Here is a 23,736-nt window from a genome sequence, read left to right as displayed (position 1 = left end):
GTACGCGGAATCTATTATACATGTTTTATCTAAAATTTTTTATTAAAATGGTGAACATCTATTATTTTTTGGATGCTTTAATCATTTGATTTTACGATACACGTGTATTGCTATTTTATGTATTTTCGAATTTGCAAATGACTGGCAAATTGTGCATCGATGAAAAAGCAAAGTGAAATATGTATATTCTGAAAAATCAAGCATATTAGAAAAAATAATTGTCGCTCATAAATATCACAATAAAACAACGATTTATATTTTCCATTCTCCGTCGTTAAATAGCAGCCCGCACGATTAATTAACTCTCGTGATTGATGACTTTTTTAACGCACTGGCCAACAGTTATTTATCGAAGCAGGTATTTTTCACGATTTATTCGATATATTGAAATCCGAGATAGGAATTCAAATTATAAATAATTGTTTCACTGTGGTATTTACGAGCGATAATTATTTTAGAGCATTAAATACGTTCGAATATAAATCTATCTTTCGCCTCTCGTGCTTTGAACTTTTTACTGATTTAAATAATTTGTTAATCATTTTCGACTTAAGATATACGTACATACACGAATTTAAGGATTGACTAAAATAATCCAACACGATGATATATTAACCAATACGTTAATTAATAATCGTAAGAAAAATTAGATTTACGAGAGGACGAAATGGAATTATTATCAAAGACTGCCAGACAAAAATATTATTGAAGGATCTTACACATTGTCCTTTACGTTACAAATGTTGATGGAATAATAATAATCTTTTGAAAACATCTCTCTGCGCGTCAATCCTTATCATTTTTTCTGACCTGTTTTCGTCATGTGTCAGTAGTAGGGCGCGTAGTTGCCCCCACTACGCCTGACATACCATCATCGTCATCACCTCGATCGTGACCTCGTGACTTTGTCATTCACATAGTGAGACTCGAGCGAACAACAGTGCGAACAGTTGCTCCATTGTTGTATTAATTTTAAAAACGTAATCGCGAGAAGATCAATAAATGCCAAGCACGATCATTCGCTATAATATCACTGTTACAATTAGCAATTATCAATCTGTGTAATTAATCAACTACCACAGTAAACGATACGATAAGAATAGCACTGTTATATTTGTTTGATTCAAGTAATGAAAAACATATTTCATTACAGTATTTAAGCGTTGGAAATTTTTTAGATTTGCAATATTAAATTTCAATTATAAATTTTTCAATAATCTATCGCGGTCTTAACAAGTCTCGTGTAATATTACGTAATATCAAAATTATCGATCAATGTCAATTTCATATTTTCTAATTATTGATCAAATATCGCAAATGCAACATGAATAGACTTTGAATCAAACTGTCGCGACACATTTAATTATTAAACACAATCGTTATTAATCTCGTATCTTAACTTTTTTATCAGTTGCGGATCATAAATTCGGCATCTGTATATCATATCGTAATTAAATTAATTATCAAAGAGCGTATTTCGCGAGATTTATCGAATTCTGTTGTGCAAATTATCGATAACATAATTACCTAATTATATTCTTGAATATTGCAATTCTCAAATATTTATTTTTAATTTTAACCTCTATATATTTATTTATCTTTTATATTTTCTTTTATTGTATAATGCAAAATAATGAAATATAGTTTTGATAAATAGCTCATACACGTGTAAGAATCGTCAATCGCGAGAATTAATTAATCACGCAGATTGATAATTTCTAATTATTTATAGAGAATGGCCACGTTTGGCATTTTGTAGTTTTAGCGATATTCGAGAGATAATACGACGAAAGTAATTTCAAAAAGCGGGCGTATATTATTCATTAGCAACTAATATTGCAGCGTGTGATTTGCGAGTGATGAACAGATTGTAATTTAATGTAATTGTAATATTCGCGTTGTTCTTTATTGCTGCAATATTATAAAGTGTGCATCGCGTGATTAATATCAGGAATGTCGTGCCAAGTATCACGTGGTTAAAGTGCAGTCTTCTGTTAATTAGTGCACATATAATCATAATTAACTATATTGTCGCGAGTTGTCGTGAGTGCAGTTAAAAGAAGCAACAAAAACACAAGAGAGGAACAGGATACCCAGGAAGACATCGAACAACGATGTCTATGAGGTAAATTACAATTTATTTAATTTTATTATTATAGTTATTTATTACTTGTGTGATATTAGTTACTCATTTATCTTTGTGATAATAATCGATTTTCAATTCATAATATAACGTGTTAAAATATTATAGATTTTATTTTTTTTTAATACTTGAAATATTGCAAATAAAATATTTGTATCAGTTAAATTTTATATAAATATGTAATGTATAAACATAAAATGTGTCAATATTTTAAGATTTATAATTATTTATTCTTTTATGTAACAATTAAATTCTTATTTATCATATTAAAAAAAAATTTATATTCTTTATCTAAAAACATTTGATAATTATAAATTATATATTAAAATATATTTTATTAAATATAATGTTTATAAGATAAATAAAACTTTGATTTGCGCATAATAATTAATTTTTCTTTATATATTTATATTATACATATATGTATATAAAATGTATATAAAATTTGTGTTTTATATTTATCTAAATATAAATTATCCGTTTTATAATTTTGAGGCAATAAAATTGTGTTTACAAAATTGTAACATGTATGTATAAATATGGTGCACAATCTGTAAAACAAAATACTATAGCTGAAAGATTATACGATAAAAATATTGTAGTTTTTTATTTCAAGCAATAGTTTTGAGTTGAGATATGAAAATTTAAAATTGATCAATTACAAGCTACATTAAAACATTTAAACATAGCTTGTAATTAAACAGCTTTAAATTAAGCTCTTATATTTTAAAAGCTGTCGCTTAAATATTGACACATTCCGTATCTGCTCAAGACTGCTTCAATTTATTCTCAAAAGACATCTATTAAATATATTTAAGATAACATCAATTGTAGTGATTTATTTAGAAATAGAGATTTCATTGTGAAAGAGGGAAAGAATAGGTAGATAGACGGTAGATAGGGTCCAGCAGACAGGCGGTACATAAAACCGACAGAAATAATTAATAATCTTGTAGATGACGAATGACGCCTTGACGTCCTTCTCAGCTTGATTAATCACCATCGAAATGCGCGATATTTAAGATGAAAGAAAAGGCTTTGAGAAAACTGTTCTTTTAAGTGTCGCCGTTTTGTTTTTTCCTCATCATTCTAAAATAACACATATAATAGCAGTCGCCTGTTTCTTGCTTAAATAAAAGTACACCGTTGACTGAAACAAGCTAAATCATTTTAAGATAATTAATTTATTGCTTTTTTTTTAAATCTTAAACCACGAGCTACTTTCAGAATTAAATAATTAAACACGTCATCTCTTCCTTTAAATATTCCTTGAAAAATATTTTAAATTTAGTAAGAGAGAAAAAAATTCAAAAACTATACATTTTTTATATTTTAACTTTCAGCTTCTACGGATAGTTTAATAAATAAAAATATAATTGCCATTTAGCCAACGAGTTATAAAATTAATATACGAGTAATAAAATTGATATATTAGTGATTAATAAAATTTATTCAACGTTATAAGAACATCTCAAATGTATACAAAATATCAGTCGCGCTTTACTGATAATCTCAATAACTTGAAAAAATTCGGGCTATAGACACCCCCTTCGCGCCCGAGATGTCTTTATCACGATGAAATATTCGTATAATACCGCTTTGTTCGCCCACGTCGCGATCTATAACGTATATAGGGAAAGCCCTTTCTGCTTTCACGACCCTCTCTCCATTTAATCCAGCCAAACCTCCCTTTTTCGCAGAAAGAGAGAGCAACCTAACCGGCGTTTCTATATAGCGTAGTGTCTGCACGCAAAAACACGGTTTAATGCTGTATATATAGCATCCATGCTCGCGCGCGACCCGCGAGGATTTATATCCGGATTTACTAAACACCCGCTCACAGGTAGCCGGATAAATATTTAATTGCGTGAATTATTTATTATGCTGTAGGAAGCGACCTTTGTGTATTGTCCATTTTCTCCCCTCCCCTCCTTCTCCTGATCTAAACTTTGCAAGTTGCGACCGTACACTCTTAGCTCGATGATATTTATGCCTCGACGTGGTATAAGTTGGAGAGTTTGCTGCATTGTATGTACATAAGGTGTATTTAACTAATCGCCTATCTTTTGAAAAGTAGCCATTATCAATTTAGTAATTATTAAAAATGTGTTTGTTAAAACGCAGAGGACATTTAAAAAATTTTAAAAACAATCAATTATTTTAAAATATTACCAAGAAATATTTTTTAAACGTGATTCTTTCCTCTTCAAAGAAATACATGCATATTTAATATTTATCAATGTTAAAACTAATTACGATAGTATAATAATTTCATAAAATTGAGTATTATAAAAATTTTATATTAACATAGAATCCAGTTACGTCTGCTCGCGATAAATTAAGCGAATCGCAATAGATCAAAATAGAAAGTATATTTAGCAAAATAGTTTAATTAAGAAACGATGCATTGTACGCATATAAGGTGTATTTAACTAATCGCCTATCCTTTGAAAAGTAGCCATTATCAATTTAGTAATTATTAAAAATGTGTTTGTTAAAACGCAGAGGACATTTAAAAAATTTTAAAAACAATCAATTATTTTAAAATATTACCAAGAAATATTTTTTAAACGTGATTCTTCCCTCTTCAAAGAAATACGTGCATATTTAATATTTATCAATGTGAGAACTAATTACGATAGTATAATAATTTCATAAAATTGAGTATAATAAAAATTTTATATTAACATAGAATCCAGTTACGTCTGCTCGCGATAAATTAAGCGAATCACAATAAATCAGAATAGAATGTACCTTTAGCAAAATAGTTTGATTAAGAAACGATGCGATCAATTATCGCAATAAATCAACGGAAATTGTCCGAGTCGCGTCGATCGGAGATGTGGTAACAAACGCAATCGAAGAAAATCGGAGGAAAAGTTAGAGATAAAGTTTTGCGCGGTCTAAAAGAATCGTCAAGATAGGGAAAGAGAGAAGTCGCAACTTCATCGCATACATCACGATAAGCTCTCCAAGTTCGCGTGTGCCCTACATGGATCACCATGGAAACGAAAAGGAAGCTACTCGGGACCCGGGAATTCCTCGCGAGGATAACCCGAGACTACGGTTGTAGTCGCGCCGCGCGGATATTCGCGTAATATTGCGCGTACGCGGGGAGAGATTGTGTCGCGGAAAGAAAATTGAGATGAGCTGTGTATGAAACTGTCGAGAATGGCGAGAACTATTGTTGTGTGGCGGAAGAAGATGCCTTAAATATTTTATTTTACAAAGAAAGCCGTGATAAAACGTACTTCGTGACGTCGTAAAAAAAAATGTATACAACAATATCCATATATATTTCGGAAAAGGCGCTTCTTTTTTATTCACAGTCAGAAACGGTCTCTTTTTTTCAAAACAGACGGAGAATCTAAAGGAAGTTACAAATGAAGGGAGAAAAATATTGAAAAATATATAAATATATAGTAATAAGAGATAATGAATTTAAGAGTAATTTTATTCGTGAAATGTGCGAGATATATTTATATCATCAGGTGCGTTAAATCGCGTCTGCAAAATATTGATTTTTCGCATCCTCTCTCTTTCTCAAGCGACAAGATTCCTGATATTTTCTTTCTGACTCACTTCGTGGAATCCTCGCCTATAAATATTCCGCGCAATCTAAAAAGAAAATTCCCTGACCAGTTTTCTCGAAAACTCTCGCTACGACTCCCACGATTGTCGTATAGCTGGATGCTATTTCATAACATCTTATACGCGAGCGGGAATTTTCAGACATTTGTGGACCCGTCGTTCTTACTCGCTGCAATATTATACAAACGAACACAGGATCGGCATTCGTATAAAAAGGTGCACACGATAGCTAAAATCTTGATAAACACAACGATTCGGCATTTATTCGAGGCTGCATATAAAGCATGTTTGACACGCGAGATATCTTTCAATCGAACACAAAGCGAGGTCGCAGAGAAGAGAGACGAGGGGCGACGAGTATACCTGTTTGCATTTTGTGACTCGGGGCACGTTTACTATGGCAAATTTCAATCTTCTCTTAAAGCCCCCTAGTGCTATTTCGTTCCGAGAACGCAAGCATCGTCAGGCCTCGTCCATTATTCGCACGCTAGACACACATCGACCAAAGTGAGACAACGGCAGCGGCGTCGTCTCGTTCGCCCGTCGATGAAAACCATTGTTTTGGGAACGTAAACACTCACGATACACGTGTGTAGATATGCAGAACGCGGATTGTTTCCACTCCAAAGGCGACGTTGGGGCAATATTTTTGAAATCGCGTTACACAGTTCGACCAAAGGGATTATGTAGATTACTGATGCGCTAATAAATTTCACTCTCTTTCCCTCGATCGTATTTTTGTCTGAGCGCGTCGTCCGCGCCGATGGCCGTTTTTGTGGATTAAATTGAAATATTAAAATAATCCTGCATAAATGTAGGAAGTGCAAAAAGATAAGCTTACTTTTTAATGATTTTACAGATAAATATTAGTAATACGGAGAAAATTTTCATTATACAAAAAACATAAAGCATATAATGCATAATGTTAACAAATTTAATTCTGTTAATACTTTTTTTTTTTTTTTGGAATAAATTTGAAATAAATTATCATATGAGAAGACTCTTGTATAACTCTATTTTCGTATCAAGCAAAAAGCACAATGCGTAAGAGGATCATGTCTGTTTATGGCAAAAAGATTTATCACCGGTTTTGTAAACGCGCGAGGGTCGGATTATAATTTCCACCGCGCCCCATAAATAACCAATCAAACTCGCAATCGTACACACGACGTCAAAAGCAAGGCTGGCGCGATCCCCTTTGGAGAGGAGGGTGCTTTCGGCACCCTCCTCTCGGCGATGCGTAACACCCGCCGCGCTTTCCCGCGAAGGTTACGGAAGAGAGCCAGGCACTTTCTTTGTTCCTGTTCGCGTCTCCCCTATCCCGTTTCATTGTGCAACGAAATGAGGATTGAGAAAGCAGGGAGATGCTGCTCCGATACCGACCTCTTCTATTTTCTCTCGTGTGTCGAAGGATCCAGTTTGCAAGTCGGGAGGGAGGGAGACTCCTTAATAAGCCTTTGCCACTTTCAATCCTAACGGAAGCGTCGAACGACTGCGAGTGAGATCCTTAATAATGCATCGTCTTACAAAATATCCGCGCAATCATCATGAAAGCTGCTAGATAGAACGCTCAGGTTAATATACGTACGAATAATTAGCCGTAAGAATGACAAATAGTATTGGCAAGATAATAATTAATTTTTTTTTGTCTGCCATCGAGAGAATCGAGTTTTTACCCCAAGTTAGATATATCCTCGCAATTTTCGTCTGTCAGACAGGACTTTAAGAATGATATTTAAATCAGGAAGCAGGTGGTTGGTTCCACTCGACTACGGCGTAGTTTCAGAAATGCATGAGTGACGGGAGAGAAAAGGAAAGAGAGAGAAACTAAAGAAGAAAACTCTTGTGTTACAATGGCCACGTCATTTGTCGTTGCTTCCCTTCACGGTTTCGTGATTCTTCAACCCCTTTACATGGCCTCTTGTTATACGGTTACCCTGTTCCTCTTTAAGGCTTCGTTTAGGATGGGGTTACCACTCGTTACGGCTGCTTCATAAGTGAGCTCTTTTTCCATGCACACAGCACGTAACAGCGAGTTATATGAGCAGACACACCAAACGGAAAAATAAATCTCCGCGGGGCCCTCAAAGAAATTATTCAACGAGAGATGCGCTGTCGCATGCACTTTTTCTGTATCTGTCAACTGTTTTTACAATTTTACGGAACAAATCGTAAATTAAACATTAGATTGCCTCGATATTAATTATCGATCTTTCGATATTACGGTAACCGGAAAAAAGCAGCAAATTAAACAAGACGTGCTACTTGATTCCCTCTTCTAAAAAAGTCATGTTATTTACATATTGATACTTCTTTTCCGAGATGCTGATTGGTTGTCTCGATGTCTCATTGTCAAGTGCGTTGTTGCGACTTGCTTCGCACGTGTCGTCTGTAGCTGTCAAATTTTGACAGTTTATGTGACAATTTGTAAAAAAATTAAATTAAAGAAAAGTTAAAAAAAAAGGTTAAGAAAACAAAAAAGAAACAAAAAAAAAGTATATGCATATATTATATATGCATGTATTATATATGATAAACCCATGTATAAACTTTTCCCATGATTTTATATGTATATTTAATATGTAATTTGTATTTGTGTAATTAATAGAAAAAAGAAGAGATAGAAGAAAGAAGCAGAAGGAATATAATATTAAATAAAGGCAGAGAAAGAGAGAGAAAGGAAGAAAAAGAAAAAAAGGATGGTTTCTTAAAGCCAACCGTAAATATGAAAATTAAATATTCAACAACCAATTAGCATTGTGGAAAAGAAAGTTTAACGCTTAACTTTAACATACACAATAATAATTATACAACATAATAAAACATACATAAAATAAATAGCGCGCGCTTAAAATGTTCTAGTATTATAAAACATATCGATTATTTCTAAAAAAGAATAAAATTATAAGTAAATTATTTTTACTTATATATCTCGCAATGCTTTTACATATCACAGTAATTAAAAAAAAATAACAAATTATAGATATAATTATTTTTTGCCATTTTCATTAGTTTGATCATTTTATATATCTCACTTTTTCTTGTCATATTTCAAAATAATCGGAAAGATTCGCATGAGACGGGCACGACTTTGAAATTTCACGTGTAATAGCTTAATCTTTGCCGACGTACGCGACGGTTTCCGTCGCGGCAGCCATCAGGAATGCCCGAAGGAAATATCGTGATCGACATCCAACAAGCACTCGTCGTACGTGCATCCTCGGTAACGCGAATCCGATGCTTTTAAACGGCGCTTACCGTATAGCACACTGCGCGATTTTTCGACCAAAGCGAGCGGACGCTACTGTCTTCTCCGTACCGAAGGGAATTTGGCGGTGCTCCAAGCACGCAGAAAAGCCAACCGTCTTCTTCATTCTTACGTTCTTTCTCTCTATCTGTCTGTTTCTCTGCTCATTGTCACGTGCGGTAGCTGAAACGATTCAGGATTTCAACGGCTACGGACCGGGATTACCGGTTCGGTTCGTCCGAGTCCCTCTGTGACAAAGATGTCTGATTGTGAGCGCGAACACAACGTCGATCGAAACGACCGGTTTTCCTGTAACATCGATTGCCGTATCTTTTGCTGTCTCGACTAACAGCCCGTTGATTGACAGTCGCGTATAACGGGCGAATATTCAGTTACACATATTGGTATCCCGTATCAATATGATCTTTCTGTCTAGCACGTTCGATTGTAAATTTGTACAGTTTTCATTCTAATTACAATGCATTTCTCGAATAAAATATGTTGTCTCGTAAGAGAAAAAAATTTTGAAAAATAATATTAGATAATAATTAATTATTATTATTTAATATTATTTTTCAAGATTTTAGTATCAATATCTTTAATATCAATTCTATCAATTAATGATAGAATCTGTCGTTGAGAATAATTAATTTGATGATAGTCAAGAGGCAAGATGTTTGATTATAATTATAATTGATATTTATTCGATCGATCGCATCATCTGCAGTTTTCTCGTTGCATAACGCGCGTAATTAACATAGGAAAACAGAGTCAAATTTGTATTAGAGATAGAGAGAGAGAGAGAGAGAGAGAGAGACGGTTATATGAAATCAAGCAACTATGACGTTGTGTACAGTGTTACTTGACAGTGTCCCAACAGTCAGCTTCCTTCCGCATTGGCTTCTCTCTTGAAGCGCGAGGGCTCCATAAATCAGTAATTAATGCACTTGCCAACGGGTAATTAGCGGCGACACCGGTGTCTAGTACTTTCTGAAATATGTACCCTACACTGCGCTATTAAGGCTCTGATCGACACGGCAGGTGAATGAACCCAGGAATCCCGCCTGCGATCTCGAGCTGTCCCAACGCGAGCACGAAACGTGCGGGTAGATGTCGTCTATAATCGAATTAGATAAATATCTGAACGTGTATCCTGCCGGCGGAAGCTTATTATGACGGAAGTTCGAATGGCAACTACGCGCGCGCTCCCGTCATGACTCGACGAACGGTATATCCTTTGAGACGCGGTGTTCGTATTATCGATGGCAAACTTGTTATTGTTATTGTTGTTAGAAACTGATAGCAAATCGATACTCGCGAAGGAGTTTCTGATCTGCGTGAAATTAATCCTCATCCCTTATTCGCGGAATCCGGATATTCGTATCCTTCGCGTATAAACATGAGGGAAAATTATCATATATTTGTGTAATTTATCATTTTTAAAGGAACGTACGACTTTAATATGTGGAGAAATAGGGGAAAACATACTTTTATTTTTGTTATTTTTTAACAGTGCTTGGCATATTGTCTTCCCTGAAGCTTAAATTACGTAATATTATCGAAATTAAAAGGAAAATATTTCATAGAAATTTTATATTATCCAAATAGTACATAATAACATAAACATTGGCCATCTTACCCAACTTTTAAGGAAAAGATAACCATAATATTTATAAAAAAATAGTGAAAACAAAAATAAAAATTATAGGGCATATAACAATTTACATATCTTTATAATATGTCTAACGTCGATTACGATAGCTTAAATGTAATATATTCGACGTTATAACAGTTTTTAGTGGACAACTTTAATGAAAAACTTTGCGAGTAGTCAAAAGTAAAAATATGATATAAGATTCACAATATCGTTATTTCGAACAATGGTAAATATTGATTATCTTTAATAATGATGACTAAAAAAGCGCACTATGTAGCGATTATTGAAAAAATTACAGCCTATGGCCATCTTTTCCGTATGGCCATCGTATCCTAGTTTATCCTATATTAGAAATTACACACGAAATAATAAAAACAAAAAATTTTTTTAATTCTTCTCCCCTTAAAAGAAAAATCGCTGTATTATTTATCAAACACAATATCCTGCTTAATTTTTTTCTTTCCTACGTTTCGTTATTTAATTAACGCATGAGTGAATTTACAGTTTCGTTGGCTTTATTTGATCCAAGAGAACATACAAGTTTGCTTAAACGTAATATCATAGAACCGAATTGTTCCATTATTGAGTTGAACAACGCTTGAGAGCGGTATCGAGCCGTCTCGTGTATACGCGAAAGTTTACCCGGAACTCAATTCTGGTCGAATCATTTCGTTATTGGTTTTTATAAAGCTGTGCGTGGTGTATTTTCAAAAAGAGCAAACACAGTATATGCAATACAGAATCCCAAACCTAGACAAGGCCATAAATTTCCTCTTTCTTCGTCGGACTATTAATCCCATACTTTCGCGAATTTCGATTGTGAAATCGCGAATATCCTTTTGCCGAGGCAACGACCGCTAACTGATTTATTTTGACATTATTATCGCGACATGAAACATTATCGTCTATTTTATTTTTACTAATGATCATTTTTCGATGTTAAATATTTCAAATAAAATACTCCACGTTATTGAATTCAATAAATACGTGGTATGAAATATCGAATATTCCTCTCATGAATGACAATCTGTAAAATAGCATTAGCGACGAAAGATAAAATATTGAAAAATTCAATGACAGAAAAAATAATGTGACCGACAAGACGTGAAAGGATAATTAATGGACATCTATAGTTGATTGTGTAAAATAGTTTAGTGTTTTGTCTTGTTTGCTCGCTGTCATTATTTGACAGACGTCTCGCCGCAAATGTACCGCGAATTGACTCATGCGTGGTGATAATGTGCGTTTAAAACGATGAGTCAATAAATTAGTGGTACGAATCGAATTCATTTCGTTTATAAAAGAAGAAACTCATTTATCTTTTTTTTTTATAAAAAGTCGATAAAATCTTAAAACAACATTTTTTTTGCATATCGTTCTGTTACAATTCAATCATAAATTATTTTTTCATATACATACACAAAAATATATTTAATAATCCTAATTAATTATAAATAATTATTATAAAATATTTTTTTCTTTTGTTGTATAACTTTTATCTGTAAATTTGTATTTTGTCAACCAATTTTTATATTATTCTGATATATAAATTAAATAAATACTTTTTTAATTTACTGAGATATTAATGATGTTAAATCTTTGTCTTTAAATTGCTACATTAATATACGTCTCCAATCACCTTTCTAAAACTCAAAGTCATTCCGTAACGATCTATTTCGCGAGTATCCTTCGTCTGAGACAAATTGAATCATCTTCTGCTCGGGGAAACGTTGTCTTCTCAGGTTGGCCTATTTAAGCGCGGACCTAAGCGCAGAGTATCGACTGATGTCAATCTTTTAGAAATTTTCAAGAAAATCGATAGTTCACGCCTTTCGTTAAAAATATACAACCCTGCGTTTGATATAATAATATCATAAATTCATACATTATTTATTTATTTTAATTTATGTATAATTTCCGTAACAAAAGCATTGGAGATTGCTTTATTAAAAACAATCTTAAATTTCATTTATTTAAGGGAACGAGTGCAATGACGAAATCATATAACAAACTTATTTATCTTTATATTCCTTTTTCTTATTAATGGATTAACTCAAATAATTTATTTTTACCTTCTTTTTCATGTATTAGTTACATTTTAATCGCCCGCGATACTTTTGCTAAGAGAAACTTTTTCTAAATTTTTTAATTATGATTTGAATAAACTCTTTTGAAGATTTTAATTGTTTGTAACTTTTGATTAAACTTCTTTAAACCAAATGATTGTAGTTTACTTTATATTTCTAAGTAGATGTAAAAAATGACAATAATAGAACCAGTTTCCAAAAAAGTATATAAAAATTGAAAAACAGTTTTACAAGAGAGCATATTTCAAAAATGGAAAGCCTTTTTAACATATATATATATATATATATATACACATACACACCTCCTCCCCTTCATACATTAACACAAACATTTTTTTTAAGCAGCTAGAAATATTCAAAAATTATTCTACATAACTTAAATATTTAGGAAATTGTTCCTTTTTTAACAATAAAAAATATTTTTATATTAATCACACATTTTTATTCGCCTTCTTAAAGCTCAAACACCCTACAAAACTATTCCGTAACTTTTTAATGTATGCGTGGCAACGCATTTTTTATATAGTTTGAGTTCTGTAACGCATGCGTTTTAATTATACTACATGCGTCAAAAAGTTGCATACACCTGCAACATGTTCATCGAGCTTGGTTTTTGAGCGATTAGCCGAGGTTAAAATCCCGAGAAAAATTCGGAGCACCGCCGGCGACGCGAAAAAATGGCGTTCTCGATGCAGAATTCAGACGGGAGCATCGTGGAGCACGCACCGTGGAAGTCTTTGAATTTTTGAAAGCTCACCGCAGTGTGTCAAGTGTATCCTTGTCGTCGTCGGTGTCTGTGACATGAAAAAGACGCGTGGGGGTGTGCCGTGGGGGTTGAGATTCTTGATGTATAAGAACACTTTGCCCGTCCGTGTCAAGTGAAGCGCCGAATACCGGGCGACCCTGGCCATTAGCCGCGTTCTGCTTCGTGTATATCGAGTACCTGTCACTGTCTTTCTGCGAATTCAATTTTCGTATTTCGGGAGAGAAGAGTCATCCAGAAAAAGCATCTTTCCTCTTTCAATTTTTTTTTTTTTTTTTTTTTTTTTTTTTGAAATAGTTTGACAGTGCGTTCTATCTGCAATATGGTGTACGTACTTAATGTCGAAAAAAGCCGATGCACGCGAGTCGCGCAACAATGCACGGCTTTCATGCGAAGTGAAAAACACTTGCTCTGCATCATCTGCGAAGATGATGCTGCTACAGCGATATCTGTACAACATCTATACGATTTATCGTTTTTTCGAAGAATAAAGTGCAATAAAGATATGTTTAAAGTTGAAATTTGATCTTAAATAACGCGCGACAATTTTCCGATAACATATTCGCGAAACACGAAATTAGGCATTTACTATTAGTTATGCGCGAACGCATAAACTAAAAACACGCGTCCATGTTTCCGCACGAATCACCATGTTTGCCAAGTATGGAAACATATCGGTGTGTGCACATGACAGCATGTGCTTGGGAAAAGAGCATGAGAACGAAACTGTACACCGTTTTTGCGTGCGCATGCATCATTTAGAGAGTATATCTTGGTGTTATTCGTGCACAAATGCGGAAAATCGTATCGCTTGCCTCACGTAACTCGATATAAATTTCTACCTCGCGTTTTACAACTATGGTGAAACTGTTAGTGATGGTCCAGATTCGCGAGATATCGGCAAACAGTCCGTAAAAATAGAAAAGAAACATGTACTATCTTGCCATAATCGAACGTATAAGACGTATAAGTCCCTTTCGTCAGACTTGCGTTTTTCAATAAATATTTAATATTGTCGTAAGTACCCGTGATTGACATTATGAACTGTGCGATAAATTATACGCGACTCTCCCTAGGACATTATATAAATCGTTGTAGACGACGTGTATTCTCCGCGGATTTTCGCGAAAACATTTTCCACCGTAACGGTCGTTGCTCCGAGAACAGATCTGCCGAAATTAAATCTAAAATTAAACTAAACAGTGATCGAAACTGGCAGAAATAAAATAGTTCGCGTCGCACGCTCGGCTGAATAGAATATTGTCAATCCAATATTAAGATGTCAGCGTTAATCATTTAGCCAATACGTACATATAGATATTCCTCCGGAACACGAAACTCTACAAATTGGATCGAGAAGACATATATATGTACACTAGTTACATAAACAGTGACGTACAACGAATAAACAAAAGAAAATAATTATTTTATTAAACCTTATAATTAATATTTAATAATTGCACGATTGATAATTTAAATAAATTAAATAAATATTTGAATTCATTTTATTTATACAATTTTAATTATTTTAATTGTTTGATATTTATATAAATACACGTATCTCGTATATATCTATCCAAACTTTGTTTTATCATTTTTAATAAAGGATAAAAAGATCCTGCTCAAATTCTAATTCGTGCAATAGATTAATTTCATTATATTATATTTTGAAAAACTCCTTTAACAAATATAAAATTATATATTAAATTATATTTATTACAATATAAAAATAATTTAAATTTTATATTGAATTAAAATAATCAGTCACGCAATCGTTAAATATTTATTAAAAATTTATCTAATTTAACAATTATTTTTATCTTCGTTCACTTGTCACACTCACGTGCAACGATCAGATCGTGCCGCGATCGAGCGCGGATGACATCCCGTGGGCGGATTAATTCGTCGTTTTTACACATCGCGCATCGAGAATCATCGCAATATCAAGTCGCAGGTGCAAAGAGGAGAAACGGAGGATTGTCTGACGGCGGTGGCGCCGATGGTTGAACGTGTGCCGGTGCATCGAGAGGGATCAATGAACAAGTTCAATAACCTTAAATCCACTTGTGACGGCGGACTACCCCATCGGGTACGACTGACTGCATCGCTCTTCAACAACCAAAATAGATATTCATTTTCCAAGAGTGCCATTTTCCCAGTCCAGACACAAATCCAATACCGCTGATTTAAGTGCCTCCTCCCGGAGAGGGGGGAGGGGGGAGCTCCCCCGCTAAGGTCAAAGACCCTATCGACGCTGCTTCGCGCGCATCACCCCAACCCGAAAACTCATGTGTTACCGAGCTAATTACGAAATTCGCGATAGTGCCATTTATTTACTTCTTCCGTCTTTGGCGATTCGTCAACGCGACAATCCGCTATCGCGACGAATCGTCGCCGTTGCTATTATAATCTGTGATAGTGCATTAATATGATTTTTTTATATTTTCTTTTTTTTTTTTTTTTTTTAATCGAAACACACGTTAAATATTAATTGTATGTACGTAAAATATTTCTTAGATTCAAATATAAAAATTGACATCACCCTAATAAAAAAAAAAATAAATAAAGGAAACCTCGCAAAAACTGACATCAAATACTCTTGTGTGTGTGTGTGTGTGGGTGCGTGATAACGATGTATGCTCTTATTAAGCTCTATTATACTGTGAATATTCCGAGAGCGTTTTATCGGACGGACGGCATCTTTGCTCTTCAGCGAAAATATGTATCTTGAAGACACACGCCGAAACTTCACGCGACAGCTGATGTCACTCTTTCCCGAGCATATGCATACTTTATCTTCTCTAACAGTTTTGCCGTCGCTTACGTAAATCAGTATTAAATATGATGTTTGCGCGACGAGTCACGTAATAATAAACGACGCGACACGGCTCGTAAAACGGGAAAATGTAAATGCGCGTTTTTGTTTGCAATTATGGCAAATTAACCGCATAAAGTAGAAAAGCCGGCATTCGCTTATTCCCGCGACAACTGCAACGTAATTTACACCGTGTAGCTTTGTTACGGAGTCTTTTTGTTTATCGAACCAATCGTTACGTTGTATCGCTAACGAGCTCAATATTCGTTTTACGTTTACAAGACAATCTAGAATACTGTACACATACATATAAGCTTTTTATCTCTTTTTCCATTCCTTTATATCAATATTATCGATGCCATAACGTTACAATGTCTTATAATTTTAAAGCAATTTTATCTAAAAAATAGGTATTTATAATTCGAATATTTTGTATTAAAGACTACAAAATTGTGAAGCAGACGATTGTCACATATATTCAGTGAACATTCGCGACTGATGACAATAGTCATTATGTAACACATATAATGAATACTTATTATTAATCTATAATTTTTTTCTAAAATTATTTCTCAAGTGGAAGAAAGGACTCACCTTATATGCAAATTCGAAATATGAAGCAGTCTGATTTATAACACCAAATCGATCACAAAATGCACACGAGAATCCCAGAAGTGATTTATATTTGTGTAAATATGCCCGGTTTTCCACACGCGAACGTAAAGAAATTTACCAACAAAACCGGCAAGATTTCTCTCCGATTTCTTTTTTTTTTTTTATTTTTTTTTTTTTTTTTTTGTTTCGCGGTCATCCACTGTTAAAAGCAATGTCGAACGGATATCAATAAAAATTTCGGCACGATCACGGCGAGCATCGCTCGCGAACTGAATATATCCTCGCGGGGGTGGAAGCATCGAGTAGAAGTGAACCACGGATGCTGGAGAGGGTAAATGGGGCAAGAGGGGTTGAGAGAATGCGCGCGTAGGAGAGAAACGACCGGCGAGATGAGTGCAAAAGGGGAGTCAGGGTGGAAACTGCGAGAGAGATAGGCGATGCTATTGGTGTGCGCACAGATCACAGAGTTCCTTGAACGGAACGGTTAAACTTTACGGATCGTCGATAAAAATTTGATGTTTTTTTTTTTTTTACGAATTCTTGGAGTAACCAAGCTTCCTCCCAGCTTATGGCTCATATTTCTCATAATATAATTTCTTGATCAATTTTTGAAGCCAATAGGTACGTGTTCTTGATGAGAAGTAAAATTACACCAATTATAAAAAAATAATAAAAGATTTAAAAATTTTTTCACAATATATTTCGAAATACAATAAAATTTTATTTCTGATTCTCACTCAAAAAAATTTGTTTCATTATAAATATCAATTAACAAAATTAAACGTTGAAAAATGGTAGCCTCTATTAAAATTTTGTAAAAGGTATTAATTTGTGATGAAAGAGCCATGCAATAAGCCTAATAGCTATCTTAATCGCGATGTCCAATACCCTACGCATAATTCAGAAGCGAAAGTGGGCCACCGCGAAGAGAAGTTTAAATTCATATGCCGCAAGTTGACATCGCAAAAAAAAAAAAAAAAAATCTGGCAGTTTTAAGTCTCGTTCGCTAATTTTCGCTCTCGGCTGAAGAGCATGATTCGCTTCTTGGCCATTCAACCGTCATTCTCCACTAACGCGATGAATTTCGGAGGCTCTAAAAGTTCGCGTTATGATCATGAGCGCGACCTATATTAAAGTAACTCGATTTACTTCGATTCTCTAAAGTCTCCGACTCTAAAATCCGTTCTTTATACATACTTTCTCCGACGTACACGCGATATTTCATACTCTCTGGGATTTTCGCGACAATTTACCGTTAGTGGTAGCTGTGAGAAATTGCTATGCAATTTAAAGTCATGCCTCCTCCATTACACGTTGATCGTGAAACTTCGAAAAGAAGTATGGACGCGCTTGGTCTCGCGTAATAAACTCGTCATATCTCGTTCAACTTTCTTCGCACAGCATCATAATAATGTGTTGTCATTGTTTAACTCGATAAAAATTATACAACGTTACCTTGAAGTGTTTTCCGTTGTCTCCTCGATTTAATTCTTGAAGAAAATCTCCGTTACGTGCGTGAGAGAGCAATCTCATCTCTAAATGCAAATAAAAGCTATTACCGACGATGTGCTCGCTCTTAATTTATTCCATAATCGGGACGTTTTCGTGAAATATTCGCGTTCTCCTTCGCGGAGCATCCTTTCGGGGTGACGAGGTCATAGATACATATTCCGCGAGAAAGGAGAAATGTGGCTGTGGAAGCAACGGAACTTGATAGCCACACAGACGGAGCGAGAAGAGGAACTTTAAAGAACCAACCAACTGTTAGGCGGATGACTTCAAAGGATTCTGCGGATATTGAATAATTCCAGGTACGCGTCGTCTTATGAAATATTCTCGGTTGAATATACGTAACTTTAAGTCCGACCAGTCCAGCCGCGATATCCCACGTTTCGTCGCGAAGCGATTATGGCAGATGCGAATAATCGTTGGGAGATCATTTCGCTGGAGACGATGATTCTTCTACCTCTTCTCGTCACATTACGAGAATTTAATCGGTCTCGTCAATGCATTGCCGTTAGCCATCCTGCAACAATCAATAAAATATAATTTTAGCAAAATTTTAATGTACATTTTAATATACATATTATAATATAGCGGACATGGATAAAATTAATTTTTTTATCCGAACGTAAAATAACATTAGCTTCTCGATGCGTTTGATTCAAATGACAAAATATTTGAAATAAAAACAGATTGAACGTGTCTCTCTATCAGTATCGTGAAATTAGTTAAAGTATATCAAAATTCACACGTTACGCGTGTCATATTGCGTAAGCGTAAAATATTGCGCATTGTTTTAAATGTCAAATTCCTATATTAATTGAAACTATGACAGAGATATAGATATTAATTTTCCTGTAATAAAAAAACCAACAAAGAATTTAATATCTCAAGACTAGTTTGATAAACATAGATAGTATCGATACAAAAAGATAAAGCGGACATTATGGTATGCAATCTATTCCTGAGAATAATCCGATTGCATCCACTTCCGCAGACGCGCAAACATTTGAAAATAATGTACAGACGCGAGGGAAGTAAGTGAGAATTAGCCCCAAGATCATTCTAACAAGCACAACGTTCCGAGTACAATTTTTATCGAGTTAAACATAATGACAACACACACATTAGCATGATACTGTGCGAAGAAAGTTGAACGAGATACGCTTCTCTTATAATTAGATCAATCCAGATAACGGAGGAAAGAAACGAAGACGAGGAAGACGATGACAACACTTGCTGCAATCGCGCGATCTTTTGCAACGCGGCGTTACGGAAGATCCTCGTGACCGACGTGATATCTGCGTGCTTTGATCTGCAACTGACATGGGCGGATCTCTTCTGGCTCGCGACCGTGGCCGGCATGATCCTGCTGGTCTGGGCCGTTCTGTACTTTCTGCTGGGTGACGTGGTACTACCAGGCGGCAGCGTCTTCGGTCTTCTGCTTCTCATCGTTTTCTCCTACGCGCTCGGCTGGACCCTCGTCTATATTCCCTGGTTGCATCTACCGCCCATCTTCGGCATGCTCCTAGCCGGCATAATATTGCGCAACACCGACGTCTATAATATACACGACGAACTCGGGCCGGGCATAACTTCCAAGATTAGAACCTTCTGCTTGACCTTCATCATGGTACGTGCTGGCCTGCAACTGACGACGACCGCACTGAAGGCGCATCCTATGTTCGTGATGATCCTCGCGCTTGTACCGTGCACCATCGAGACGTTGGCGGTTACCATCTCGTGCAGATACCTCCTCGACTTTCCATGGAATTGGTCTTTCATGACAGGGTGAGCGAATTCTTACATCATCGCGCGCAGAATTCCCCTCACAATTCTATTAATTAAAAATAATCGTTAGTGGAAAATATTTTATTTCATTATTACATTATATGTTATAAGTATTTAAAATATATATATATATATATATTTTTTTTTAACGAAAAACATTATTTATTTATTTTAATAAAAATTCTATCTTATTTTCGATTCGCTAGACTTTTATAACTCTTAAAATACAATAAGTTGCACTAACAATTACGAGATTCTTATCTTACCGCAAAAATAAGGATTTACGCAGTAATAAATTGCCTTTCAAGGACAATCGTGGCCTGCATGTCCCCTGTTGTAACGGTCAACTGCATGCTTACCCTAGCTGAACAAGGTTACGGAGAAGATAAAGGATTCACCAGCTTATTATGCACGGCAGCGTCTATCGACGATGTCCACATTGTGTCTCTGTTTTCCATCTGCTTCTCTTTCGTTTTTAGCAATGGTATAATAAAAATCGTAAGAAAATCCTAAAGCGTCATAATGATACATTAAAATGCAATAAGCTATATACATTGATTGTAATACATTGACTAATTTATCTATTTTATCTATTTCAATCTACTTATTTTTAGTTCTTTGAATACAAAAGATTTCATGTGCGGAAAAAATGTTTTTAATCTATAACAAAGAAAATGGAAAAAGGACGTCGATAAGAATCTGATAAGAAATTGACGATACGCATTATTTATATTTAAATCGCGATTCTAGAGATACATAAATAATTCGCTGCAATCGAAAGCTAGTCATTTATATCCGATGTATATAAATCACGACTTAAATACTTTGCAACTTCCATTACACACTAAAAGAATACATGAACGATTTGTAACGCTTAGCACTGCAAACTACTAACAAACTATATAAATAAGTCTAAATACATGAAGAAAGCTTTCCATATAAAGCGAGTTATACATCTTCCTAGATGACAGGAGAACAGAATGGTGGTCCTATATCCCCGGTGGGATTCGAGATTTCCTTTTAGGACTTATAGTGGGAATTATCTTGGGCTTTGCCTTGGCCTTTTTCCCTCATCGCAATCACGTAGGTACTTTATTCATTTCCTCGCGTTCAAGTCGCCCACGAAATTCGGGACACGTATCGCAAAAGTACGTTCGTGTAATCTGAATTAACAAGAGCAGACTTATATTAACGTCTTTTCGTGATATTTTATTAAAATATCGCTTTCCCCGAGAGAGTATGAGAGAAAATAAAATTCGTGAGGGAACGGCAGTATAATCACTTTCCTGCAATTTTCAACAATATTATTGTACATATAATTTATATTAATTGTGCTCCAATTTTCCTTGTGGTTTATCAGAAACACGCAATGTGGTATCGCATCGGTGGTTTGACTCTCGCATCTTTGATGTGCACCACAGCAGCATCGAGACTGGCGGTTACAGGAGGAGGATACCTCGCTACTATTATACTATCGTTTATAGCAATCCACGGATGGCGACTCTTGACAGTTTCGTATGATGTAAGTAATAACAATAGGCTGTGCTCCTAAATTAAAAGAAAAATCTAAGTAGCAAACAATCATTAGAAAAATTCGAAATTTTCTCATTAATTTGCGTCAAACATCTTGGTCGATAAAATCCTTGTAAAATAATTTATTCTATAAATCTTACAATTTTTTATTCCATCACGCTCTTTATATTACAGACGACACCTTTCCATAAAGCGTTTTATTTCTTGTGGCATTTTGTGCAACCGATTTTAGGCGGCGTAATCGGTGCCGATATCGATTTTCGAAATTGGGCTTTATTGAGATTCGGACTTTACTTCGCCTGTGTACTTATAGGTATATCGGTAAGTCATCATTTTGATCAAGAAATGAAAAATAATTGAGCTTTAAAAAAGCGAGTAGAGAGAAAATTATTATATAAATTTATTTTCTTAACACATTACTTGCGGTAAAATTTTCGGAATTAATTTTCTCTCGCGACGTTAATATTTCTTACCATATTACGTGTATATCATAAATGCAGATATACATATATATGTCGACATAAATTTTATGTGATTTTCCAAATTTAGGTACGTAGCACTACTGCCTTTTTAACGACGCTTAAAATGCCTTTCACGTGGAAAGAACGACTTTTCGTCGCTATAGCTTGGGTGCCGAAAGGAACTTTACAGGTAAGAAAATAATCACCTCTTCTCATCTTTGTGATAGATTAATATCGTAATAATATTTTTAACACGAGAAATTATCAATTTGACAAATGTATCAATAAAAAGGCAGCGCTAGCGCCGATTGCATTCGAACGTGCTAGAAAGGAGGATGACCCAACGAAAATCGAATTAGCCCTCGATGTAGTAAGGATTTCCGTAATCGCCATAGTATTTCTAGCCCCACTTGGCGCGATCGCCATGATGACAAGCGGTCCCTTTCTCCTGAACAAGATCAGTATCGAAGAACTCCAAAGGGAGCGTGAATTGAGTTATTCGCGCATGGTCGCTCTGCAACCTGTTAAAACGCACAAACAAAGGAAGAAATCTGCCAACAATCCCGTTAAGACTTTTCCGCCGATAATAGAATCGACATTGTAATCCTAAGTACAGATGTATTTATTTAAATATATTAATTTCCTATTTTATTAATGCGCTCGCTCCTTCATTTCTTAAAAAAAAAAAAAAAAAAAAAAAAAAAAAAAAAAAAAAAATTATTGAAAGAAAATACATAATTAATATTATATAAAATAACATATAAAATTTTATTATGTAGATAGATAGAAAGAGAGAGAATTCTCTCTTATAAACATATAATATATCGTCCATGTAAATACACATGTATAAGCTGCATCACCGCATATATATATTTATATATATATTATTTCGAACCCTGATTATTTTATCTCTCTCTATCGCATTATTATCACGCAGGATGGAATTTAACAAGACGTTCACTTATATTCTCGAGTATCATCCTTGCAATATTTTCCAGGAATATACACACGACGATATTATCACGTTGCGGAAATGACTCGAACGTCTTACGTACGAGGTTGCGCCTGGTGAGCTTTAGGCAAGCATCTCTGTTGACGTAAACAAATGCATCAGAGTGTGCGAACTAGACACAACGTTGTATTATGCACGGGAGCGATGGGGGATGGGAGGGGCGGGGGGAGGGGGGCTTCTGCATTTAAAGCGCGCGCGCACGCACGAGCTTGTTCAATGTGTGTGCCTCCGTGGCGATCATTATATTGGCAAAGTGAAACTGGGGCAGAGCGTCGCTACACGGGCGACATGATAGGAGCATTGTGCTTATTGTTCGTAAATAGAATCGAGCGAGGCGCGTGGCGTCGTGATAACGGAGACGCCGCGATGACGCGTTTCCGCGGCGCGTGCTCTAGCGCGTTATAGCGGTCCTTTCCCTCTTTCCGCCCTCCCTCCCTCCCTCTTTCATCCCCCTCGGGGATGACTGCACCGCGATAGAGCAGAAACTGTGTATCGCGACCGACTTTGCGCGACTCGAC

General features: G+C 35.1%; 2 protein-coding genes across 7 annotated transcripts in view; one reads left to right on the top strand and one right to left on the bottom strand.

Annotated features, from left to right (window-relative positions):
- LOC140670910 (uncharacterized) overlaps positions 1–17,109 on the bottom strand; it is a 199,299-nt gene extending 182,190 nt beyond the window's left edge. For both annotated transcript variants that reach the window (XM_072901762.1, XM_072901764.1), the window contains exon 1: positions 16,898–17,109. The gene's annotated coding sequence lies outside the window, so the exon portion shown is untranslated. The remainder of the gene's footprint in view (positions 1–16,897) is intronic.
- On the top strand, positions 928–22,857 carry LOC140670914 (sodium/hydrogen exchanger 9B1). 5 transcript variants are annotated; one of them, XM_072901771.1, is made up of 9 exons: positions 928–1,127; positions 1,760–2,125; positions 19,604–20,212; positions 20,521–20,696; positions 21,177–21,295; positions 21,573–21,734; positions 21,920–22,066; positions 22,295–22,396; positions 22,499–22,857. In XM_072901771.1, exons 2-9 carry the CDS (start codon positions 2,115–2,117, stop codon positions 22,808–22,810), a joined length of 1,638 nt encoding a protein of 545 aa, XP_072757872.1. In that variant the 5' UTR covers positions 928–1,127; positions 1,760–2,114; the 3' UTR covers positions 22,811–22,857. The 5 variants fall into 5 exon arrangements, with proteins under 5 accessions (XP_072757872.1, XP_072757870.1, XP_072757874.1 ...); XM_072901769.1 differs by having other exon boundaries at positions 1,733–2,125; XM_072901773.1 differs by having other exon boundaries at positions 928–2,125; positions 22,611–22,857.
- Positions 22,858–23,736: the final 879 nt, after the last annotated feature.

The sequence above is a fragment of the Anoplolepis gracilipes genome, chromosome 11 (genome assembly GCF_047496725.1).
Source record: "Anoplolepis gracilipes chromosome 11, ASM4749672v1, whole genome shotgun sequence".
Lineage (NCBI taxonomy): Eukaryota > Metazoa > Arthropoda > Insecta > Hymenoptera > Formicidae > Anoplolepis > Anoplolepis gracilipes.
Note: the sequence above shows the minus strand (reverse complement) of the source record. Positions and strands in the feature narration are given on the sequence as shown.